The following is a 26,064-nucleotide window of genomic DNA, read 5'->3' on the forward strand; positions in this document are numbered from 1 at the left end:
AAGAAAGAGGCATTTGTTAGCCTACTGTAAAAAATATATTATAGAATGTTATTTGGCAAATATTTGATATGTTTACATATGAATACACTTTCATTCTCATAGCCTGAGAATGATGTAGGACAACATATTCTGAAAGTGGAAAGAGTTTTGGAATCGGCATGAGTGGGGTTTCTCCCTGTGAGTTCAGACAGGCTGTAGAATTCTCTGCCAAGGGAGGTGGTGCTGGTGGATTCACTAGATGAATTTAAAAGTGGGTTACATGCATTATTTACAAGAAATAGTTCCGAGGCCAGTAATTACTAAATCATATAATTCACATAATTTATATAGGAAAATAATCTCCCCACTATTAAAGCATTGAAAAAGCATGACCCTTATTTCCATTAGGAAGACTAAGAAGTATATTTTAAACAGCACTATTCTTGTAATAATAGATTTGGGATTTATAGTAGAAATCCTAATCCATGATTTAGCTGTTCGTTATTATTCTCCGTCTTTCTGTCTGTGCAGTGTTAGTACAATAAAGCAAAAACTCACGTATTCTTCTATGTCTGACAAACCCATGATTGGGATAAAGGGTCCATTTAGATCTATCCCCTTTACAATTGTGTTATGCATTAACATGTGTTCATTAAGGCAGCCCATTCATTTTCATTCACCCTAATGTGCGAACATGAAAAAAAAAGTACTAGACAATGCAAAGGTTTATATAGAAAACTACAAAATTTAGCTCATTAGCCATTTAAAATGTTGCATGTCAAGCCAATGATTCTTTGGGTCCCAAGTGAATGAAAAAGTCATGTTATTAGGTATTTGCAGCCTTTTAAAAAAAAAACATCTGTATCTGGAGGTTTTACCTTCTCCCATGGACATCACCAATGGTAAGAGCTTATTTCTTTCCGTTATACCACCAATGCTGGGTGTTTTTTCAATTCATTGATACCACCAATGTTGGGTGCATGGTCATTATATTAAATCAGATATCTAGAAAATGGGCCCAAACTTCCATTGAAACCGAATAATTTCCATCTTTTGTCCTGCTAAAATGTTGTATGCCTGCAAAAAAAACAAAAACAACAAGGAATGTTAGCACACTTCTAATTTATAATCCCCCTGCCTAACTATGCCAAGTTAGATACTAGATGACTACCAAAACTCCTGGCAGTCTATTTACTTAAACTGTTTGTAGACCACTGTTTGTAGGCTCCTCTGGTGTCATTAGATTCTTAGGAAAAAAATAATGTACATGATGAGCTGTGGGATCCCCTGAAAGGATGTAGGTTACCCAGAGATATGCAATTGTCTTTTTATTTAGGTATAATTGTGTATTGATGTCTTGCAATCATGAGGTATCTTGGTACAGGACAGATATTGCAGCAACTAAAGATAACCCCATAGCTTAAGCTACGTACACACATCAAATTTTTCTCGCCCGATAATCGGCTCGAGCAGATATCGGGCCAGAATTTGGCGTTGTGTACAGCCCGCGTCATTCATCGTCCGTGGATCCGTCCTGGCGGATCTACGGGCGATGAACAAACAGCGATCCTAATGCAAGAGAAGGGGGGAGAGCGCGCAGCAGGGTGCCGCTCCATTGTTCTCCCCCTCACTTCTCCATAGAGCAGAGCGGTGCTGTATGTACAGCACTTGTTCATGCATCGTGGAAAGGATCGTGAAAGATCCTTTCCAACGACAAGAATTGCATGTGTGTATGCGGCTTAACCCCGGCTACTCCAGACTAAGTAGCCTATACTACAGTACCAAGTTGGGTATGTTTCTTTAAAAAAATACACCCATTCAGCTCAGGCCTATGCTTTGTTGCAGAATATAGTGCTAACATACAGATATTTCCTCTGCATACTAAATCATTCATATTTATATTGGAGGCCTATTTGGCATGTCTGAGGATATGAACTCCCTTCAGCAACATATGATGCAAAATACCAATTGCACTGACAATAGACCAGTGTCGTGTCGTGGAGTGCAGACATTTTAATTGTAAATAAAGCATCTTTCCTGCTGGTTCTCACACCAAAGACTATACAATTTAGTTCTAGCAGAGAAATAAAAAAGAAAACTTTAGGGATTTGTAAAGTCGATGCCAGCTGGGTCTCTGCTTGAAATGGAATTTAATTTCAGAAGAATCGCCAAGTGATTTTTAGCAAGCGAGGGAAAAAAAAGTTTTGGTGTCTGAGGATGAATCATGCTAATGAGCTGGTGTGCGAGCAATATCCTGGACTTGTAAATAACCTTGAGATAAAATATATATTCCCTTGTAACTGTCTCACTTCAGAGATTAAAGAGAAAGAATGGAGAAGTGATGAGGTCCTGTCAGGACACTGTGACTGAGGAATACTAAAGGAGTAAGGTTCTGGCAGGTCACTGTTACTATGGGACTCTGAAATAATTATAAGTGAATTGGCTTAGCTTTCACAGTTATTTCAGAGCCACTGGAATTGAACGTGCAGTCTTACAGGGCAGGAGTTCACACAGGGAGGGGTGGGAGATGCTAATAGGTGCTGCTCCGCAAATCCTGTAACAACTTGGAATGTCGTTATAAAGCCTGAAGCTATTTTATAAACTGACCTGGTGACTTTCACGTGTGCTCTATTTTAACAGTTGTTGTACATTTTAAAGTAGATAGATAGACAAACAGACAAATATATAGAAAGGCAGATAAAAAGTTTCCCATGTAATCATTTTTCGTCTGTTGGCCCTCTCTGGTCCATTGAACAATTTATGACCTATGACTCTACACATATTGACTAGAAGTGTTATTTAGCTGGTATGTTTTTTCCAGCTACTCTGCAAAGTTATTATGTTGGGGGGCTACGTGTGACAGTATCAGGCACAGTTTCTGCTGCTGACACCAACAATGACGGGTCACTATTCCTCTCAATGTCAACAACAACTGGGCTCAGTTGCTACCATTAACACCAAAATTGTCTAACAACTCATCCAATGACTATTTCACTGACACTAACGAGTGGCCATAAATCCTTCAACAGACATTAAAGGGGGATCAGAACTCCTCCATTGACACCATTGATAGGTTACTAGTTCTCTCACTGTTTGGCAATTTGGCATAGTTCCTACCACTGTCACTAAAGGTTGGGCTCAATTCTTCCTACTGATACCAATAATAGATCACCATTCCTCTCTTTACAGTTCCATGGTTCCATTTTTATTATGGTATACAATCCTGCCAGTCCAGTGACATGACAAGTTTTTACTCCTCAGTGGTGGCAGTGGTTGTTTCTTTCTTCTGGACGGAGCAGTACATGGCCACATGAGCCCACGGAAAATGGGTTGAATGATTCTGGAAATCATTAACCCAGGAGGTCAGCAGTACTAAACCTTAGAGCACTAGGTATGCAGGGCACAGCACCCAGTGTATTGCAGCTCATTCTTTAAATTTAGGGTTGAGATGTAAGTACACTCAAAACTAACTAGAGATCCAGTATAAGGTTTGGGCAAATAGAGCTTTGCTTCAGTTTTCTAAACCTCAAACTTCTTACTACTAAGCCTTGATTATGGGTGCAGAAACATACTGCACCGCCTTAACTTCACACATTTCTGTTATAGAATGATTTTAAAATAGCCATGAAAAGAAGTACAATGTGGTTTATAAGCATTGTAAAGTTTAGTTTTACAGAACATCAGTGTATTGTTAGTGTTTCAGCAGAGTATGCTGTTAAATTTCACTGCTTATTAAAAAAAAAATTATAAATATATATATATATATATATACAAAGGCTTCTAAATGCAACTGAGCGTATTTATTAAAAATGATGTTAAAAGCACAGTAACCTGTAACAAACACATTTTATATTTTATTATGTTAGAGAGGTCAGACAGGTAAAATAATTTTATTGGTTGGGTAATTTTTGTTTAATTTTGCTTTATCAATTCCTAGACATATAGCATTTTATGCTTTTTATAATATTATATGCAATTCTTTTATTTTTATGGTGCAGCTGTTTGTACTTTGCAATAGATGGTCTTAAACACAAATATTTAATTGAAAGCAAACAAGTGATATCAATGCTCACTGTACACTCCGGAGAATTGTCATTTTTCAGGATGCTCCCGTTCCTGACACCTATGTGTATAAAACATCAAGTGAAAATTGCCTGGCCATATGAGCAATACAAAAGATTGGATTTTTAGGAGCCCTCTTGTGTTTGTTACAATGCACTGCAGTTGTTGAGTTTGCTCCATGCTGTCCAAAAAAAAAACTAAAGATTTATAACACATCTTTTGTATTTCTCTAGGGATGCATATCACAACATAGCTGCACTGGATCCGGAAAAATTAAATATCTTCCGCACTGTTAGAGAAATCACAGGTACACAGCTTCTGTTTTGGGACCAAATACCTTTGAATTGGTCTACCGATAACTTGTATTAGCTATATAAAAATGTGATATAATTTGTCATAAGTTCTAGAAAACCTTCAGCCAAATGCTTACAGTTTTTTGGTATTTTATTTCATGACTCAAACGTGTTGCATGTTTTAAGAATAATGTGATTACAAAATTCTATACCATGTTTTAGGATCTTTGCTGCTGACTGAAAAAGTTTTTGAAAGTGATTCTAAAGCCTAATTTTTATTTTGTTTTTGGTAGAATAGGAATTATTTAAAACCTCTTTTTTTTTTGTTAGCTGTCTTCTGTTCTACTGGGGAGAACTGTATTTTTTGGTGAGGCACAACAGTAAATCTCTCTAAAGTTGTCAGAGGAACAGGTTTTATCCATTGGATGATTTTATTTCAACTTTCGGATTACAACGGTAACATTTTGCACTTTTTAACCTGGTGGCAAGTGATCATCAGGTCGAACAGAGAGGATAAATATCCCCAGGAGGAACACAGACAACAGTCCAATGGTGATTCTGTCCTTTCCCCCACTCTATCCAAAATTAGGAAAATAAAATGTAGAGATACTTTATGTTGTATAAAGTTGCAAAGTTGCAAAAAAAATCCTAATAGCAATTGTTTTTTAATATCTACAGGTTATCTTAATATACAGTCCTGGCCAAAGAATATGACAGATCTCAGTGTGTTTTCCAATCTGGTCAGCATTGGAGGTCGGGATTTATACAGGTAAGAAATAATGGATGAAGTTGCACACAAAGTAAACCTGTGTGGATTAATAATCTCATTATGTCCTTGGATTCTATGGTAGGATTCATCACACCCAAATGCTTATAGATAAGAGCACATTTTATAGTCACAAGGAAAGGAGGAAACATTCAGAGCTTAGCAGGAGTCCTTCATCAGGTACAGTGATCTTAGATAAGAGCACATTTAATAGTCACAAGAAAAAGTAAGGACATTTTGGAGCTTCTAAGAACTCCTTCATCAGGCAAATGGAGACCAGTCAGCAGTTCAAAAAGTGATGGTAGATCTCTCTAATTGCTCACAGAAAGTGGCTAGAATAATGCTGCTAGTTATTGTAACTAGGAGTGGAGCAGTGACCGGGGGCAGCTCTGAAAAATAGGTGTTGCATTCATTTTATAAAGCTGCCACAAAATGGATTTTGCACTTAGTACTTAAACCCTTTCTCCAAATGTAAAAAATTGCAGCCCACAGAACCCTGGGATACAGTATGTGGCAGAAGTATCCCAAGAGGTTGCGGATATCCCCAAAAACTTTAAAAAACTATTAAAACATTTTTTTTCTATTATATAAAAGCCACCCTTTATATAATGTTAAAAATGCGATGACAGGTCTGTTTTAATATAACTCATTACTTTTGCCTCCCCTAGCCCAGTCCTCCTTAAGGGAAACAGTTACTTATTGTAAAAGGTAAAGCATATTTTTGTAGATAATGCTGTAATGTTTACGTTTACAGAGATATTTGCCAATTACAATTTAACACATTCATGTTGTGGTTTTAAAAGTGGGCAATGGCCCAAGCATTATTCTTTGTGTTTATATAGCGCTGACATATTACACAGTGCTATAGTCCATAGTCATGTTACTTGCTCAGAGGAGCTTACAAGGAATGTAAATGACTGATATGGACGATAACAATTGTCTGTTAGTTCTGTTTTCATGTATCATCTGTGAGAAATAGCCTACATTTTAATCATTAGGAGATCTCTGGACTTCAGTAGTCAGTGCACAATGCTCTGATGCAGCATTAACTTTTCTTTTTAAATCCCACAAGACTCCGCAATTACTGTATTAGAGTTTGCTGTGTTCCTCAGCGCAGACAGAAGAAAGCAGGTGCGTACACAGAGGTTATGCCATAGTGTACACCAGTGCTGAGAATAATTATGTGTCTCTGCAGGGCTGAGGCTGAGAAGGAAGGGCAGGGGGCACATTTAATGATGGCCTTGGCTGAGAAGTTATAAAACACTGAATCCTCAGCAGCCAACAAGCCAGCAGACTCTCATTCTGGCTGTCTAGAGTGGTGACGGCAAAAGCATTTTTGATTTAAAGCACCCGTGGGGTAGCACTCTCTGAAATAGCAGGTGTCCCCTTTAGTAGTTTAAGCTTTGCAGGATAATAGAGGGAAGTAAACAGATCTAAACTGAACCCAGGCTGTGAACATCGACCTGTGCTATTAAATAAACCGTGGCAATGGTAACGTATTAGACATTGGCCCGACTCCCCTTCTTAGAAGCAGCTGCATCTCACAGCTTTTAGAAACTAAAATACGAAGGGAACTTGCTCAATTATATCTATATATGACTATATGAAATAAGGAAGAGGAGACAGAAAAGCCACAGGGTTGGACGTACTGCATGTGCAAATTTACTATTGCCCATGAATGTAAAAGAATAAGGAGGTTCCTAGGAAGGAGAAATAGGCACTCTCCAGTCATCACCAGTGCAAACCTATGATGGACAATGTGCTTAAAGGATCATTTCCTAATCCATATTGAAGTAGCATAAGCAGGTAAATGAGAATCTAAAATACAGCCGCAGTGTAAAGCTGTGTGAACTTAAGGGGAACTTTTGAAAAACCCTTGCTTTTTCCTATATGCATCTTTACATAGCACCAATCCCTGATTATGTCTTCAAGTTTTTACACCTTCTGTAATCCTCTGCACAGTGGCACCTAAACTAATAGACGATGGTCTAGTACTTGGATTGCTGTCAAGTGGCAAGAGTGGAGTCACTGTGCAACTGCTTATATATTGTCCAATTACAGAATGCAGGAAAGGGCCTGGGCCTGGTTTTATTGCATTGCAGTAATAAAGTGAACACAGAAGTCCTGTACATAATTAAAATTCATTTGGCAATACAAAAACTATTTACATATATGGGAAAACTGATGACCCTATATAAATTGGGTGGATGAATTGGTAAATATCACACCTTCTCTATATCGTTAAAAGAGCTATTACCCAACAGGAGGAAGCTGAGGTCAATGCTTTAGGCTTCTCTTTGTCTCCATTGTTTTTCTGTGTATTGTTTATACTCCAAATTATTATTACTGTTTTAAATTACTTGTAGTTATTCACAATTATAGTCTACATTGCAAAGTTATATAGTTAAACAATTCTGGGCTGGCAGTTTATTTTATGTATAATGCAAATGTGCGGTTATCATTGATTTTGGCAGGCGAGTGCATAGGCATTTGAGTAAAATATACTTTCTGAAGTATTATGGAATTCCTTTATAGCAAGAATGACTATTGAGTGGTTAAGAGGCTGCTTTGGTTTTTGGGCTTTGATTTGTGAGGAACATAGAAAACACAGTCAGGAGAGGAGGCTTTTTTAGACTGAAGTCACTGAGATACAGGAAAACAAATCATCAGACAAACCGCTTATTACATACCTTATTATACCTTATATCTTATACCATATTTATCATACAACCTAGATTTCCACCACATTAATTCTATTATCTAACTTTAAGTCTTTCTTCTCCCTTACTCATCTCCTTCTAAACTATTCACCCATATCAGCCACTTATCTATAATATTAACTGTTCTAAATTCTCACCTACACATTGGATTCAACAGAGACTACTTCACTCTACAACACAACCTCAGCCATTTTAAATCCTTAACTATACATTTGTTTTTATTTCACCTTTCAAGTCATACTTCTTGACGTAAAGATTTTTTTTTACTATATTGTACTGTAACCAGTAAAATCCCATAAACGTCCCTGAGGAAGCCGTAAAAAGAGACTTCATACTTCCTACTACTAACATTATTTTGTGTTTTGTTTGAGGTATGCTTTATATAGTTTCGTATCTGTTCTTGTATCAAGTCACAAGGGCTGATTCAATAAAGCTCTCCAAGATTGGAGAGAATACACTTTCATCAGTGAATCTTGGGGATTCAGCAAACCTGGAATGGATCTGATCCAAAATTGAAAACATTTGCTAACAAATAGCAAATGACTTTTAAGGAATCCATTCCAGGTTTGTTGGATCACCCAGCTTCACTGATGAAAGTGTATTCTCTCCAGCCTTGAGGAGCTTTATTAAATCAGGCCCACAATATCAATTACTATTGCCTGCCTAAAAATCCCTTTATCTTGACTGTGTTTTCTATGATCCTGTAATTAATTTGAGGCTAGCATTGAAAAGTATTATTTAACCCAAGTTGGAGAAGGTGAGCTACTCTTCTTTCCTTACTTTAGCACCTTTGGTTTGTGAAGTTATAGATTACCCCTTTTGGGTATTATGGTGCTGTCTTTGTCCTGTTAGGGACATTTACCCTAGCACATTTAATAGGACACAAGCCATACACTAATTATAATATAATAAAAGACATGTATTGTAATGAATCAATATGGAAAAACAGAGTCTCCAAAGATACACCCACTTATAGACTATCTGTTCATGTTGGAAGCAATGAATTTCTGCTTAGGATGACATAATTCGTGTACAGCTCAGTGTCCTCTTAGAATGAACTGGGTTAAGCTCCAGGTTCTCATAAACCTACGTCTGGCAGCATTGGTGCAACTTTTTGAGCTTTTAGAGCAGAGACATCTAGGTTTTCAGTTCAAGGAAAATTTACTCTATTTGTCTTAGTGACTACCATCCTTAACACAGAAATTTAGGAAAAAAACTAAAAAAATTTGCTTGACCTCCATTTTCTCAATTCTTTTGTAAGAGTCTAATGTGCCTAGGCACAATACCATCACATGGAAGCCCTTGGTCCTGCCTTACAGGAACCCTTGGTACTCTTACCAATGTTCTCAGCCTACTGAAAAACGGCCTTCATTTTGTGTGATTTGAAGAACAATGGATTTTTACAAGAGAACAGACAAATTTGGATCATACCTTTAGGTCACAGACCTACATTGCGCTTTCTTTTTCCTTGTAACAGTAAAACAACCAACCTGTTCATAACTCCAAACATCTCATATACAGTGTCAGATTATTGCACTGTTCACTCATCTGAAGGCTAAATGACTGAAGCAACTGATATATTTCTTTGTCTTTTTTTCTAATTTTTTTCTCAGGGATATTATATACTTTTCATTTTTCTTGACCCTTCAGATGCCTCTGACACTGTAGACTGTAGATTATGATTTAGCCTAAAGAATGCTCCTGGTTTTTATTTTGTTTCTCCTTTTTTCCAGCTTGGTATTGTTTTAGCTTATTGTTGTAAATTTTACACATGCAAGTTTGTTTTTAATCACTTTTACATTTTTATATACTTACTTTGCTAAATGTTTTATTGTATCCCATATACATTTTAATTTATACCTCTGTACCTGTTAATTGTCCGAAAGATTTTGATTTTGCAATGGTGAACCTGTTACACATGGAGGAATTGGGCCTAGTAAGTTTACCAAGTATGAGGCCTAGATATTGGAACACGAGTCAGCTTTATTGCTTATAAGAATTTAGATCTAATCACACAACTTTGTGCCTACTGCAGGTATCACAGAATCTATCAACAGTTTGCAAATATGTTTGTACCAATATTAACAATATATAACAACAAACTGTACAAAGAAACAAGATTTAAATGGTTGTACAAATGTATAAGATTATGTCTACTAAGCTCCTCATATTCCAAAGACATATGTTAGGTTATCTTTAAACATTAGTCAGTAATCATGTTAGATTCCCATATAATTCTTCTAATACGGAAACAATTTCTTTTGAAAATAAAAATAATTTACATTCTGGGTTTTGTTACATAACTTAGGGAAAAGAACATTTGTGTGACGTACCCATAGCAACCATGCACATCCTCTTATATCTGATATCTGACTGTCTATTGTGCTCTGTTCAGTAATAAATCAGACAATAAATCTACTTATTACTAACATCTTATATAAAATTTTCTCTGGTCACAGTAAAAATAATATTCAAATAGTGTATACATTTTCTTTATTTATTTATCATGTTCAGGAGAAAATATTGTCTTTTTCTAAGCTCCAAGCAAAAAGCAGCTTTCTGAAGACTAGAATGCAAGCTGCTTGTGTGAAGATCAGATGACACGCAATAGTATATATAATATAAATATTAATACAAATATAATATATATTTATATCCCAATGTAGAAAAATACACCCTTCTATTTTATTATTATTATTATTTATAAACAGGATTTATATAGAGCCAACATATTACACAGCGTTGTACAATAAATAGGGGTTGCAAATGACAGACAGATACAGACAGTGACACAGGAGGAGGAGAGGACCCTGCCCAAAAGAGCTTACAATCTAAGAGGTGGGGGCAGTAGCATACATTAAGGGGGTGGGGGGTATTAAGAGACTGAAAAAGATGGGTAGGCAAGTTTGAAAAGATGGCTTTTATGTTCTCTTTTAAATGAGCAGAAAATAGGAGCATGCCGAATAGGATGAGGAAGACGATTCAAGAGAGTCGGGGCAGTCTTGGAGGCATACATGTGATGAGGTTGATGATGGATTCTCCATTTTAAAAGCATATGTACAAATTTTAAAACAGAAAAGGATTAGGGTAGATTGAGTTCCTAAGCAATGTAGCAGCTGACCCTTTTCCCTTCTTTAAGACATTTTTCAGGCACAGGCATCTTAGATGCCCCCTATTTGTATTTGTCTATAATGATTTATTTTACAAAAAACCCCATTGTAGAATAGTTTTAGACCACTGGAATCCATAGACCCCATCACCTCTATGATTTTGCTGTTTGGACGTCTTAAAAAATGTAAAGGGTTTCCTTGGAGGAAAAACTAAATACAAGTAATAAAGGTTATTTGTGAAATTCTAGTTGCAAAATTGATATTACTAATTTGTTATTTTCGGGCCTATTTTTTATACATCTTTTTCTCCACAGTGGGATTTCTTTGCTAATCCTCAAGCAACAAAGCCTTACTTCACTGAAACTCCAGTCCCTCAAAGAGATCAGCGCAGGTAATGTCTATATCACTGACAACCACAACCTCTGCTACTACAATACCATCAATTGGACTTCACTATTCAGGACAACTAGCCAGAAAACCACCATCAGGGACAACAAAAAAGCTGAAAACTGCAGTAAGTATCAGATGACTAATTTCCTGTAGTGCTTTATTGGTTATGTTATAAAAGTAAAAGAATGATTCATAACTAGCAGTTCTGCTGTAAACTCAATAGAACTAATGCATGCACCATTCTTTATATTGCTAATAGTGCTATATCAATACATCTCATGTGCACACACTGAATTAAAGTGTACCTAATCATAGGATGATTGTAAAAAACATAAAATGTCTTCATGGATCATGTGCTCCATACAACAACAAATCAAAAAACACCTTATACTTCTATGATTTTGGCAAGGTGATTGTACAATTTAAATAAAAAAACTTTCTGAACTAGGCAAGAGAATAAATAGCAAGAAGAGGACCAAATTGTTATGTGTGGGCTGAACAGGTTAGACTAATTTTAATTTACATACAATCAAGTATCTTTAAAGCACATCTAAACCCTTACTGTTGTATCTGTGGAAGAGAAGATAAAGCTGCATACACATGTGCAATTATTTTCTCTATCATAGTATACTATGTTATGGCACACATCTTATCTTACAAAATGTCTATAGAAGAAGATGCTAACTGTCCATAATAGTACAGTGTCTAGGTATCAACAAATATGTATTGGATATTTCCAATACACTGTCAGGACATAAAAGGAGACCTCAAGCCTGTGGGGACCATGTTAAAATTTGGGGTTTTCAGCAATGTTATGTGCCAAAAAATGAAGTCAGCTGACTACTTGAATATAATGAATGACCAGAATGTTTTATTTCTCTCCTGGGGGAACATGCACATTCCAAGTTGACAATGCCAGAATTCATTGGGCTCAGATTTTGAAAGAGTTCAGGGCGTATAGAACATTATTTTCACACATAGACTGGCCACCACAGAGTCCAGACCTTAACCCAATTGAGAATCTTTGAGATTTAACACAGTGGTCCAATGCTCCAATTATCAATACAGGATATTGGTGAAAAATAATTGCATCTCTGGACAGAAATAAATGTTGTGACATAAGCCTATCAAAACAGTATCACTCTGAATGTGTGCTATATTCAAAGCTAAAGGTGGTCCAACTTTATGCAATTTTTTTGGACTGTCCATCTTTTTTTAAAGCAGAAATATCTAGAAAAAATGCTTGGACTTATCCTTAAACTTCCAGGCTATATTTTCTTAAACAGAACATAATACCAAATCTTCATCAACATTATATATTTATTGCTATCTACAATAAATTGTATTTAATATAATATAAGTATTATCTTGTTTCATTAGCTAAGCCTACATTCAATACCTATTTTTAAATATGTGGTTTAAAAGCACGTGGGACTTAATGGATATGATACTGCTTACTTCATGGTGTCCTGGGAGTAAACAAAGCATGTAGGGTGGCATGTAGAATCTTCCAGTTCATTAGGCTAATTAATCTCTAGAGTCTAATTGGTGTATTTTCTCATATACTTCTAGGTTTAATTTACAGTGTAATGGTTGTCATTACGGTCTCGGGACTTAAGATGCAGCCTATTACCCCTTCTCACATGAGAATCCATGGCTTGCGTTCCACCAAAAGGATGATTCTTTTTCTGTTTTCTCTTAGCTGCTGAAGGAATGGTGTGTCATCCTCTTTGTTCTGCTGCTGGTTGTTGGGGACCTGGGCCTGATCAGTGCCTGTCCTGTAAATATTTTAGCCGAGGCAAAACATGTGTCCGATCCTGCAACCTTCGTTCTGGGCAAGTAACGATTAAGGGAATAATAATTTATTGTAATAACAAACTTATCATTAGAAAAACAATGTATATACCTTGGTAAACTCCTATACCCTGAAGATACACTGGGCTTTTTGTTCACATCTTGAATTGCTTGGGTGTTGAAATTACATCTGCACATTACCAAGGACCTGATGATCCCTTTGAATCTATATCACTGGCTTACCTGTCCACAACCATTATTCCTAATCCTCTGAACCGTCTACTTCTATAAATCTGTACACCAGGCAGATATAACACACCAATGAATGAAATATGTATTTATTAACACATTGTTAAATGTATTTTAAAAGTTTTAGCAGTGTAATTACCTAACTTCGTCTAGGTATTACCCTATATTTGATAAAAGCTCAAACTGGCAGAAAAAGGCAGCACATATACACATTTAGTTTGCTGTAGCACTGTGTATCATAAACAATTACCCTTGTTTAAAATCAAATGTTCATTTTCACCTTTCTTCTTTCTTTATTGCTTATCAGTGCTGCTGCTGACCTTTTTTTTATATCCACTTCATGTCTGTAGTGATATGATGTAAAAAAAAACTATTCCATTAGGACCACCAACTATTATCTTCAGATATAAATCTGGATTTACCATTCAATCTAAATCTGCTTAATTTAGTCCAAGTACACAAATACAAAATGTAATAGTCTCCTAATGTTTTAAATGCAACGTTGAATGGGAGCAGCTGAAAGTGTGGTTGAACTTGCAGATTTTTGCAAGCCTAAAAAAGGCCTAAATATTCTTCTCTTCAGCATGATAGCAGGGTAGGGGCATTTCTTATAGCTTTTTTAAACATTAAGCTAAGTTCCAAACATATAAAAAAATACCTTTGAAATAAAATTACCATGTTTTAGCTTTTAGCCTGTGTTTTACCATTTATGGTGATTTATAATAATACAATACAATAATACAGCTAATTTTGTTACATAAACATATATAGAACTGTGGACGTGCCCAGTTAATAAACCACACACCAGTTCCAAAGAATAAACTCTTTGTACAGTTCAAGTGGTGTGCTGTTATTATGTAGTGCATTTTATCTTTAGGACATATCTCCATGTAGATGATCTATAAAACCTAAAACAATCAAAAGCTGAAACAAATATAAAGCTGTATTAAATAAATCAAACTATTTGCTTTGCTTTTTTTGAAACATTAATTATTTGTTGCTTCCGGTCTTAGCTCAGTTTTGCTTCCTTGCGTGGATTCTATTTGCAATAAAGTCTAACAAATTCCAGATATAATTTAGAATTCAGATGGACAGCAGAGATGTTCCACATTGACTTCTTGTGAATGTGGCTAGAATATCATAAGGAATAAGGACTCGGTGATCTCTCTTCCCAAAAGAGCTGAATATGACAGAAACCCAAACAGAGTAGGTTTTCAGCTGTGCCATGAATAGAATAAATGCATTTTAAATTTAAAGATCTGCCAGATAGAACAATGCTTTTTAAGCAAGAAGTTACTGAACCTACTGATAATTTAATTTGTATGCTAAAGGTAAAAGAAAATAGTAATAGAGCAAGCAATTGTAAATGAAAAAAATCAGAAAGCCTTCGAAAACTGGCATACTAGTGAGTGTCTTCTAATTAAAATCGTTCTTCTAATGAAAAAAAAAAACAGAACAATGTGTAATTATTGTATATTCTACAAAATTGTTAGAGAATAATCTGAATACCTGCACTTATTAACACATACATTACTGCAGGTAATACCAAGTCCAACGTATGCATTTAGACCTAAGACTTCAAAATGCCAAAACAGATACCAATGTGTAATGTACATTAGGCCAAAGAGGGCCTAATGGGATTTATATAGCGCCAACATATTAGGCAGTGTTTTACATTAAATAAGGGTTGCAAATAACAGACAAATAAAGACAGTGACACAGGAGGAGGAGAGGACCCTGCCCCGAAGAGCTTAGAATAATCTATGTATTACAAATGCTGCTGATTTGGGGGCTTCATTAGCTTTGCTGGATTTTTTGAGTGCCACAATAGTGGCAAATTAAAGGGTATTTAACCACAAGAACAACAATCTAATACATAGGATCTTACCAGACCTCAATTGTGGGGCTGCAATATTGTTTGCACCTGGTGATCCTACCTGCATCCAGTCTTAGGGTGACAACACTTCTCTTATCTTCGAAGAAGCAGTGTTGTCACTAGTGGTAAGGACTAAGGGTAAGGTGTTCCCCTCTCATACCAGAGAAGGATGGATGTGTGGCAATTGTTGGCCACAAATTATAAAAGTGCAGTACAGGCAGAGATCACAGAAGGTAATCAGCTGATATGTTTTTTTGGAAGAATTTCTGCACTTGTTAAACAGATATAACACAGCACTTTCACAGCACCCAAATTTGTGCATCTCTATAAATATTAATACGTAATTGAATATATTTGGCAAATAAAAGCAATATAAACACCTGAATTTGACCTGATACAAAGAGCAAATCCTTTTATGTACTGGTACAAGTAATATGGTCATAGCAAGAAAGAACAGTGTAATAGAGAGTTAACCTCATTTTACTAACCCACAGTCACAGGCTGGGGCAAATTCAAATATTTTTTTTTTTGTTTTTTTTGGCTGGAATTCTACTTTAATGGTCTACTTATGCCATTTTTTACTTGAAGTTGACTACAGTATTTTACAGCAGGCTTAGCAATGCCCCCAGACGCTCCCATTCAGTTTTATGTACAGTACTCATTCATTCTCCTGTCACTGGAAACAATCATGAAAGATAATATCAAGTGATAGAAATCTGATGTCTGTCTGAAGTCTGTAGAGGGCTTTAATCATAATGTATAATTGTTGTGCCAGCACTTATCAATGAGATCCCACAAGGAGTTAAGACGTAAATGCACTCAGCTTTTAACCCCTTTGATAAAGGAACGCTTCACTCAGCAGTTAATTCTGCAGATATGCCTTTATTCTTCATTATTAATTCTCCTCTCCAGCCTGTAGCAATGTGAACTTTAAGAAAACACCATCAATTTCTGCTTGTTCCTCCCACTCTATAATAATAAACAGTCTTTCACAGTAATGAAATCTCCTTTCCTGAGAGATCATCTATTTTAATTACAGCAAATAATCGGCATTTCCTCATTTCTCCTCCCTTCTCTCTTCACCATCATCCTTGTCACCTTATCTCATTTCCCATGTTGTCCCCACTGAATCTGTTCAGTGCCTCCAGTTGGTTTTCCATTCCGTTTTCATCTCCTCTGTGCTCCTCTCATTGTGATGCAGATGTGCTTCATATACAATTTTCGCCTAGTGGAACACAGATATCATCTTAATTTGAAGCAATGCTTGAAAATACAAGTACTGGTCTGCTAAAGATTATCCAGGTGTTTGCACATTTTACATCTTGGCTGGAATGCATAGGGAATTATTGGGATATTTGCTTCCTGAAACAGGAAAAAATGGTGTCGTAAAGGATAATGCACCTTCCTTACTTAGGAGTTTTGTTTATTAGCCACATAGAGGTCCTCGTGGTCACATTTAAGAAACATGCTTTGACAGGGTCATTGAGTTACTTTAATGTTAACATGTACACTGACCATAAACACATAGTTTTTGGGAGAGTATTAGAGTTTATAATGTGTATTTCATTGAGCTAAAAAGTATTTATAATATGTTTATCAAAATATAATAAATGTATATCAGTTATTCCTTATGATACTGATATGTATATCAGTTTGCACCCTGAACACTGTTTTGTATATATTATCTGTGTCGTACACTTAGGACTAAAAATTTAACTTTTAACGGATATATTGTACATTTAATTGGAACTTGGAATTATTTAATACTTTTCTGTCCACCTACTTTTTCCTTGTTCTTAATGAACTACATACTCACATACTGGACCATGAACAGTTAAAGGAAACATTAGTTGATTGCTGCTAAGTGATACACTGTAGCCAATTCCTTCTGGTGTTGGTTGGCTCTGCATTTGAATAAACTTTAACCCACAACAAGGTTTATTAAAATGAAAAAGTTTTGTGCTATAAATGTTTGGATGGCTATATATCAGCTATTGCCTTCTACATGAAGAAGGAGCATAATGTAAATGTATTTTGTAAAAACATTGCATTTCCATGTTTCCAATAGTATGATAGTAATTCAAATGTTATTCTTCATGTTGCCTGCAGAGAACCTCGGGAATTTGCCAATGGCTCTGTCTGTCTCAACTGTGACAGCCAGTGTGAGAAGATGGAAGGTGGTGTGCCTACCTGTTATGGACCGGTAAGGACATTTTTATCTTAGAAAGCATTAAATTATACTCTAGATAAATTAAAATGCTTACAGATGCTCAGTTTGCATGCCTTGCAGTGCTGAGTAATTTAGTTTTGGTCAACCTATTAATTATATTCATAGCATTTCTATGTATTTCTAACCCTATTTTCTGCAACTGGTTGTACTCCAAAGACAGGACTTAGTCATCCTTCTTTGAATATTGCAATGAAGAATGAAAAATATATATATATATATTCAGTATTTAATATAAAAGTATCAGTGGAGTTGCTCTTTTAGTTTGAATGAAACTAACTACTGCAAGATATACCAAGACATGGGTAATAGAGAACCTCAATAGACAAACTTAATAAACCATAACAATTAACACATAGTAGAAGGTGACTGAAATAGAAAAGAAGGGAGAATCCTTAGTAAAAACTACAAATTAAATCATTCACTAGATCTAGAGACAAAGGCAGCTGAAGTTATATACACTTTTCTGTTAACACCTTCCTATTGGTCAAATAGAAAAGGCTGCTCATGTTTCTATATATACTTGACATTTTCACATTCGGTTTTCATTTAAAGCAACTTCTCAGTGTGAATTGTTCAGGTTTTTGACAGCTTATTTTGGATATCGTTGATTAAACTTTAAAAAAAAGTTTAAAAAAAAAATATCAATGCCTGGTAAGAGAAAAAGCATTTATATTAATTTCTCTGAAACCTACCAGTCTCCTACCTTCTTTTTCTTGCAGTGTTGTGGGTTTTGTTTGACTGTTCAGCAATTCCAGAAATTTTGAATACCCGTGTTCCCCACTACGAGCTGTGGTTCCTTTTTCCAACCCTTGGTCAATACAGAGCACAACAGTTATGTATGGTTGGAGAATGGAAACACAATGCATGACGGGAACAGGGTCATCCAACACTCCCTGAAGTGTAAATGCAATAGAATCTTCTGAAGGCTTCAGCACTTGAATGAATGGAAGGTAGGAGACCTGCTTTTGGGGAGATTTTAAAACCTCATCCATTACAGGATGTGGCATTTTTAGGGTACCCTGTATGTGGCAATTGTTAGTTCAGAATTATAATTTATGTGCCCTAACAGTCATGTAACTATTTTCAGGGTCCTGAGCACTGTGCAAAATGCTCTAATTTTAAAGATGGTCCCAACTGTGTGGAAAAATGTCCTGAAGGTCTCCAAGGTGCGCACAGCTTCATTTTTAAATATGCTGATGAGGACAGAGAATGTCATCCATGCCATCCAAACTGTACTGATGGGTAAGTTTTTCAATTTGGACTGAATTAACCACATATATAATTAGTATTTAAACCCAACTATAGCCCTAACTTTTTAAAATATTTTAGTGACAGCCTACCCCATTCTGATGTATTTTTTAAAGGAAGCTTGAAGGGGGACCAACACCAGCCCTTGAGGGCCAGTATCTGCACAATGTTTTTGAATTTTGAGTCAGAAAATGATTCTATAAAAATTCTGGCCTGTGTGTGGCTCTCGAGGACTAGAATTGGACACACTGGTTCTAACCTTTCCCCTATGCATTTCAAACTGGGAAAAAAATCAAAAATGATAGAGTTTAGATTTCTGGGAGAATTTAACTGGATTAACCTAAATAAAAAAACTTAGGGCCAATGGACCAGAAAAGACAAAATTTGTTTAATATGTTAGGACAGAAGAAGCCTAGTTGTTTGACTGACAGCTGACAACCATAGTTCTTATACGGCCATCTTACCACCATATCCCTGCCCTCTAATTGAAAACACACTAGACAATACTATATTTGTGGGAAGGGCAAGGCCAAAGCTTTATTTAAACCAATATTTCAAAAGCTTGATTTAAACCAACATATTACCTAACCAATATTTCAAAACAAACAGCCATAACTTTTTGCCAGTCACAGCAATGTCGTGAGCACCCACCATAAGTTATAGATAGGCCTTCAACCAGTCCATGTTCCCATCAGGCTTAAGGCTGAACTGATGTCAGCTGGCGAGGAACAAAAACCATCAATAAAGCTGTGGCAACCTGTAAAAGAAAAGAAAAATGGGGGAGAGGAATGAAAGGCCACAATAGGGAGGGAGGGTGGCAAGGCACTTCAAGTCTTGTTGGGCGTCTCTATTGGGGTCAGTAATTCCATCCCCTTCCTTTTAAACTTTTTGATTACTCCAACTTCATTTTCTTTGACTCTATTCTTACCTTATACATCCAACAATAGGGTGACCCAGGGTGGATACATATAAATTCTCTATACATATACATCATATGCATGTTTCCAGCAATCAAGGTTGCCTTTCATAAAGGTCAGGTGACTTCAGAACTGTCCTGCACACAAAACTGCAAGAAAATGGGGACTGGTAAAAAGGATCCCTTATTACAGCACTTCTTAGCTGTGGATGACTGGCCTTCATTTGCTGTTTGCATTTGTTGTTTACATTGTTCCGGATCAGCATATCATATTTAATAATGAAACATTTATAATTTATATTTTCTTGTGTATAGGTATTTAATATACCTGTTACGCATACGTAGACATTTACATAACCTCATATTGGTATTAATGGTTAGCCTAAATGCAGCAGTTTCTTGCAAGGTTAAGCCTACCCTCTTAAGAGGGGACCGTTTTTTAGTCTGCATCTAATACTACATGGGTAATCCTATTGCTCCAGCAAGAGCTGAATGATAAAACTGTGTTATGTGCAGACAACGTGACTTAAAAGAGCATCTCGTATCCCTCTGTTCTCATTTACTGCCCCAGGACTATCTCTAGGAATGTAAGATCAGGTCCCGCAGGGGCTGAGCAATTTAAATAGGAATGTGCACCCACAGCAAAACACTGGTGTTATGTTCAGCAATTACACAAGAACTAATAAAACATTGTTTAGCTGGTTTCTCACCTCGTTGCCACAGTTGGAGATAGAGGTCTCCCAAGCCCATCCGTGCCTTGCTTTACATGATCTCAGCATTTTATTGGAGAGAGCCATGTAATGTGTAGGGAAATCTAGAGATATTTTTACATTGTCCCTGTGGTGCTGACAGAAGTGTTTGGAAAATAATCCAGGTGTCGGAGCTACTACTCTGTTTATTTGCAGCCATGATCTATGTGTCATACATTTCAGAGCACAGCTAAGCGGAGTTAAATCCTTCATTAATGGGAAAGGGAGGTAGCTAGACAAGAGATAAAAAGCAATTAAATAAAATTGTTCTGTGCTTATGCTTCCTCCAAAGTTTCCAGACGCTGGTCTTCGAGTCATTCTCATAATGCTGTGTTTATGCAACATTCTTTGATGCCTTATGGGATTATCTGACAGAGCTGAATTGTATTTCACTGATTATCATACATGTACAAGCCAGAAAAGCTGAAAATTATTGAGTGAATGTTCATTCTACCGTTATTTCCATTTAATATTGGAGTTACAATAGTAACTCCTTTTATTTGAGTTCAGCATATATAAAATTATTACAAAAAAATTTCAAAGACAAATACATAAAGCACATTCTTGGTATAGTGAGGAAGGTTTAAAACTTTATTTTGCTGTCCATTACTTTGTGCCCCTGTGGCACTCTCACCCCTGATTTCTTATATGGGTCTCACAGGGACATGAGTGAATAGCTGTTCTCTACTCCAGACAGAACTAAAATAAATTGGCAGGATTTTAGCTTTAATCAACTGAATGCTGAATGTGTTTGGTCAATTTAAGGCAACGGGAAACATGCCTGTGTTGATATGAACCCTTTGAATTAAATATGTTGATCAGAACTTGTTTACTGTCACTGCAAGGACGATAATTTTGTACTTTAAACAATTGGTCTGTTCAGCAGGGAATGATGCAAATGGTTACTTTAAAGCTAAAATTGATTGCTTTTGATCATGCACTAATCAGCAGCATTGGAGTTTTATTTTAGTGAGTTGCAGCCCAGTTTGAAAAACAGACATAGGTTCACTGATTGTTGGTATAGTAAATGGATGTTCCAACCTGTATGTGGAAGTCACTTTAACCCATTTTCTGCTACCACCATCACTATTACAGTGCTAACATCCCCAACATATATACCAATTCACAGGCCATTTTGTACCTGGGAACTGGCTTACATTTACATTGTAAGCCAGGTTAGGAATCATTGTGTATTACACACTGAAAATACACCTGAGAAAGCAAAGGAGGGAGTTGGCAGAGCTCAGAGATATATTATGGAAAAGCACGTAAAGGCAAATGCATTAAGACCATATACATTTAGAGCGATGTTTCTGTGACAACATCTGCAAGTATTATTAAGAAGCCAGAAGCTAAATTTCGGGCACCACAAACTTACCTGCTTTCATTTTGTTCCATCTTTGTCTTTGTCCTGGTTATTCCAATGACTAAACAAGAGATTTGAAGTACTACATTAAAAAGTACTAACAAAAGAACCTTGAAAAAAGGTAGATAGAATAGAATGAAACTAGGTAAGTTTAATGTGCTTGGATTTTAGCTCCAAGGTCCATAGGTTTATTTCCACCTCCCAGGATGTGCCTGCAAGAAGAAAATTAACCTCCGAATGGACAGTTAGAATGGTAGACAAAAAACGTGGACAACTTCAAAAGAGATACAAGCTGAACTGCAAGGTCCATCAGTGTCTGACCCCACTAGCCATTCCCTTTAAAATGACATTGGGCTCAATGGAAGAAGAGCTTTGGGCAGACGAGACAAATCTAGAGCCACTATATCCAGAGAGGAAAAAATAGGATTTCACACAGAGAAGACTTGTGCAAGGAACAAATAAATTTAGACTATCAAGATATTCTGAAGTTAAACATACTACCCAGTATCAGAAGGTTGGCCCAGTGACAACAAGATAATGACCCAAAACACAAAACTCAAAGGACCCTTGAATGACTGTTCTGAAGTGGCCTTCTATTAGCCCTGATTTAGATGATATCAAACATTATAGGAAAAAAATTAAACATGCAGTCTGGAGAAGGCACCCTTTTAAATCTGACACACCTGGAAATGTTTTCTTAGGGAGAATGTGTCTAACTACCTGTTGACAGATACTGTAAATAATTGCTTGCACTGATACCTCTAAAGGTTGTGCAACCAAGTGTTAGATTAAGGATCCCATCTTTTTTGTCTATGGCTTTTTTATTTTGTGCTATTAATTGAAATATTCTGTTATACAGAATATAGGATAGGTGCTAGTTGCATTTGTCAGACAGTTTTGAAGTTTTTAAATCATAGATTAATTCACAGACAATGAATAGCTTAGTTAGAAAAAATGAAAGCAGCATCCAAGTGCAGCAAAATATGTTTGAACAGCTGTACATACATTTATCGAAAGTGAACATGACATAAATGTTACAAACATTAAAAATTCATTTCATTAACAAATATATTATTTGTATGCTTCTTCTCACTGGCAACAACATTACCGCACATTACACTTTTCACCTGAGATGAAATTAAATGGACCAAGCCTTTACAAGATGTAAGAAAAACATTTCCAAGTATGCAAGCCAGACAATTCTGACTGCTATTTTCTAGCATGTAAAATCAATGCGGCAAATTATTTAGTATAACATGTTGATGTCAACAGCTGTTGCTATTCACAATGAGACCTTTTACCATTTTTACAAATATAATTACAACAGAGAAATTAGGGGTTGAAAAATGAGGCAGAGACATTGAAGCTTTCTTTTGTGTAGTCCATCTTTGCATTGCATTGAAGATATTCCAAATATTTCAGTAAATGATGATTGGATGCATCAGGGAAGATGGGATTGTGATCTTTGCCATATTTTTTTTTTGCTACTAATGATGGCTAGTAGGGTTTGTGTAAGAAGAGGTGCTGCTACTGATTTCCTGTGAATTAGAAATATGTCTGTAGCTACAGATGGTTCAAGTCAGCAATCCCTTTGAATAAATAAAACTATACAATTATACATCCGAATAAGAGCAATTTTTCTTTGATATGAAAGTTATCATTCATTACAAAACTGTCCAGATCTGATGTATCAAAACATGAAAAATGCCAAACACTATACTAACACGTTACTTCAAAAATCTGTAGAATATCCATATGACATTTAGGATTCTAATTCCAAAACACGGAGTCAGACATTCCCTCCAAACATTGGGAACTTCCATGTGTTTCAATGGCAGTGATTAATACCACCAGGGAATGTTTGAGGGAATGTCAGATTCCTTGTTTTAATATTATGGTTTCCTATGGTGATACCTTTGAATGTCTATCCAAGAAAAAAGTTTTTATACTTAGTTTTAGCAACTGGTGCAACAATATTGTCACACTGCAGTCCTTGAGGGCCACATACAGGCAAGGATTTTTTAAATAAACTGACTAAAACTGAAAGTTTGGTTTGGTTCAGATAGAACTGAATTGAATGTCAAATACTTCTGTCTGTTAAAGAATGCCCAAAAATGTTTTGGATCTTTGCTCTCGAGAAGTGGAGTTGGCCACGCCTGAACTATAATCCTAATGAATATGATGAAAGCAATTGTATGCGAAAGGCATGGGTGCTTTGACATACACCTACATAGGAAACAAGTCAATAATGAGAACACAGAAATCAACGGTACCAGAGAGTTAGAAAGCACTAAATAAATCCTGTGATCCAACCTTCTGGTCAGGTCCGAATGACTAGAATAAAGAAATGCTATTCAAATGTTTACACTTCTAACCCTATTATAGCTAAGATCCCACATGCAAAAACATTGATACCATGCCAAAGTAAGTAAAACATTTACCAAATTTGATTATGGGCTGGTGAAGAAAAGGTTTTCGAAGAGCCATTTATATTGAAGAATGAAAGAAATTAATAGTTCCTGGACATGGAACTCAACAAGAGTTTGAAATACAATGGCCCACATTTTTATTGGTTTTGAAAGGTTTAAGTTTACTAAAACCTAGACTTTTCAGCACAAAACTTATTGCTCAAACTACCCCCAGTGATACAGATTAGGAGAACTGTTTAACATTTTAACTTCAGACAGCTATTTTTAACACATAAAACAGAACATTACAGTGGACATCATTTTTATTTAATATACATTTATTTTTATTCACTTAATATGATTTATTCTTGCCCATCATAGCCTTCTGCCTAATATGCAAAGACAGCAAATGGTAGCCAGTGTTTACCACTAACTTTCAAAATCCTTATGATGTTCACAATAGCAAACATTTATGTTGATTTTTTTCTTCTGAAGGTAGCTGCTCATAACCTCTATTGTAACTCATTTGTAATAGTACTTATAACTTCTTTTTTTACAACTATTCCTATTTTATTTAACTCATTCTCATTTACTCACTTTGATTACCTTTCGCGTTATGATCTGTGTCCATATAATCTGCATTTTAAAACCAGTTCACGGCATATTTAGGAGATTTTCTGCTTTACTTTTTTTTTTTTATTAAAGTAAAGATTATTTTATTAGTTTTGTTGCTTCCACTGCCTGAAATCTTTTGCAAACACACACAGCCTTCAGTAACACTGTTTTTTTCTCATTCCCAGTTTTGCCTTTACAAATGATGTAATACAAAATAATTTACAATTATTGTGATTATGGTCTAATAATGGTCAAATGAAGTAAGCCTAAAGCTTATCATTTTTTTTTCCACTTTGGAAGTAAAAGTTTAAATATATATTTTATATTACCATAGGTCATAGGGCATAGACATCCATGTCCTTGTTGGTTATCAACTATATTTTTAAAGGGCCTTTTCCTTAGCTCTAACAAATAAAACTCGTAGAAACCTACAACAGGAAAAGATGAATATTCACCTACCTTCTTATTCAACACTTCTGAGTGTGTTGGGTTGCCTGTTCCTAGCTGGTGGCTATGGTTCCACAGCACCCTGCCACCTATACTGTAGTATGTTATATACTTCTTCCTGTTAGGTTTATTAAACACAAAGTTTATTAAGTTGTCCACAGTCTAGATGCCTCTGGCTTACACTACATTCATCCCTGTGGATGTCATGTATTGTAGTTGTAGTGTGGTGCATCATACATATATTACTATTGATCCTTACAGAACGTTTGTTTTGCAGGTTGTTCCTACCTCTCATATTAACCAAAGTATTTATTTATATTGTAACCATAAAGTTGGTTCTTCAGGGCTGCAGAAGATACACTATCATATTTGAACCTAGGTGGTCCTATAAACCTAAAATGTATTTCTTAAAATCATTTGCTATTAGTTGGTAAATGTTTTCAATTCTAGACCAGATCTATTCCAGGTTTGCTGGGTCATTCAGGTTCTCACATGATAGTCTATTTTTCTCCAGTCTTTATTAAATAACCCCTGCTGTATGTAATGCTACAGAAAATTGTCAGAGAATGTTGACATGTCTATGCATGGCTGTAGATGGGGACATGGGGAGACTGGAGTCATGTTAAAAAAAAACATTGCTAAAAATCACTGCTTTTACATTAAACATTGCCTACAGCTCCCTTAATAATATACTAGAATCACACCTATTTTTTCAATTTACAATGGATCTTACAGGATCAAGAAATTCAGTTAGGTATATTCTTTCAATGCCCATCAGAAGCACTTAGTCAAGAAAAAGCCTAACCACTTACCCCACCATGGTAGTGTCTGAGGGCCTCAAGTTGG

General features: G+C 35.9%; 1 protein-coding gene across 2 annotated transcripts in view; it reads left to right on the forward strand.

Moving 5' to 3' along the window:
- ERBB4 (erb-b2 receptor tyrosine kinase 4) overlaps positions 1 to 26,064 on the forward strand; it is a 510,543-nt gene that overhangs the window by 380,917 nt on the left and 103,562 nt on the right. For both annotated transcript variants that reach the window (XM_072418550.1, XM_072418551.1), the window contains exons 10-15: positions 4,275 to 4,348; positions 5,013 to 5,103; positions 11,245 to 11,444; positions 13,023 to 13,155; positions 17,349 to 17,442; positions 18,557 to 18,711. In XM_072418550.1, the coding sequence (XP_072274651.1) occupies positions 4,275 to 4,348; positions 5,013 to 5,103; positions 11,245 to 11,444; positions 13,023 to 13,155; positions 17,349 to 17,442; positions 18,557 to 18,711 (747 nt within the window). The remainder of the gene's footprint in view (positions 1 to 4,274; positions 4,349 to 5,012; positions 5,104 to 11,244; positions 11,445 to 13,022; positions 13,156 to 17,348; positions 17,443 to 18,556; positions 18,712 to 26,064) is intronic.

The sequence above is a fragment of the Pyxicephalus adspersus genome, chromosome 7 (assembly GCF_032062135.1).
Source record: "Pyxicephalus adspersus chromosome 7, UCB_Pads_2.0, whole genome shotgun sequence".
In the NCBI taxonomy this organism is placed as follows: Eukaryota; Metazoa; Chordata; class Amphibia; order Anura; family Pyxicephalidae; genus Pyxicephalus; species Pyxicephalus adspersus.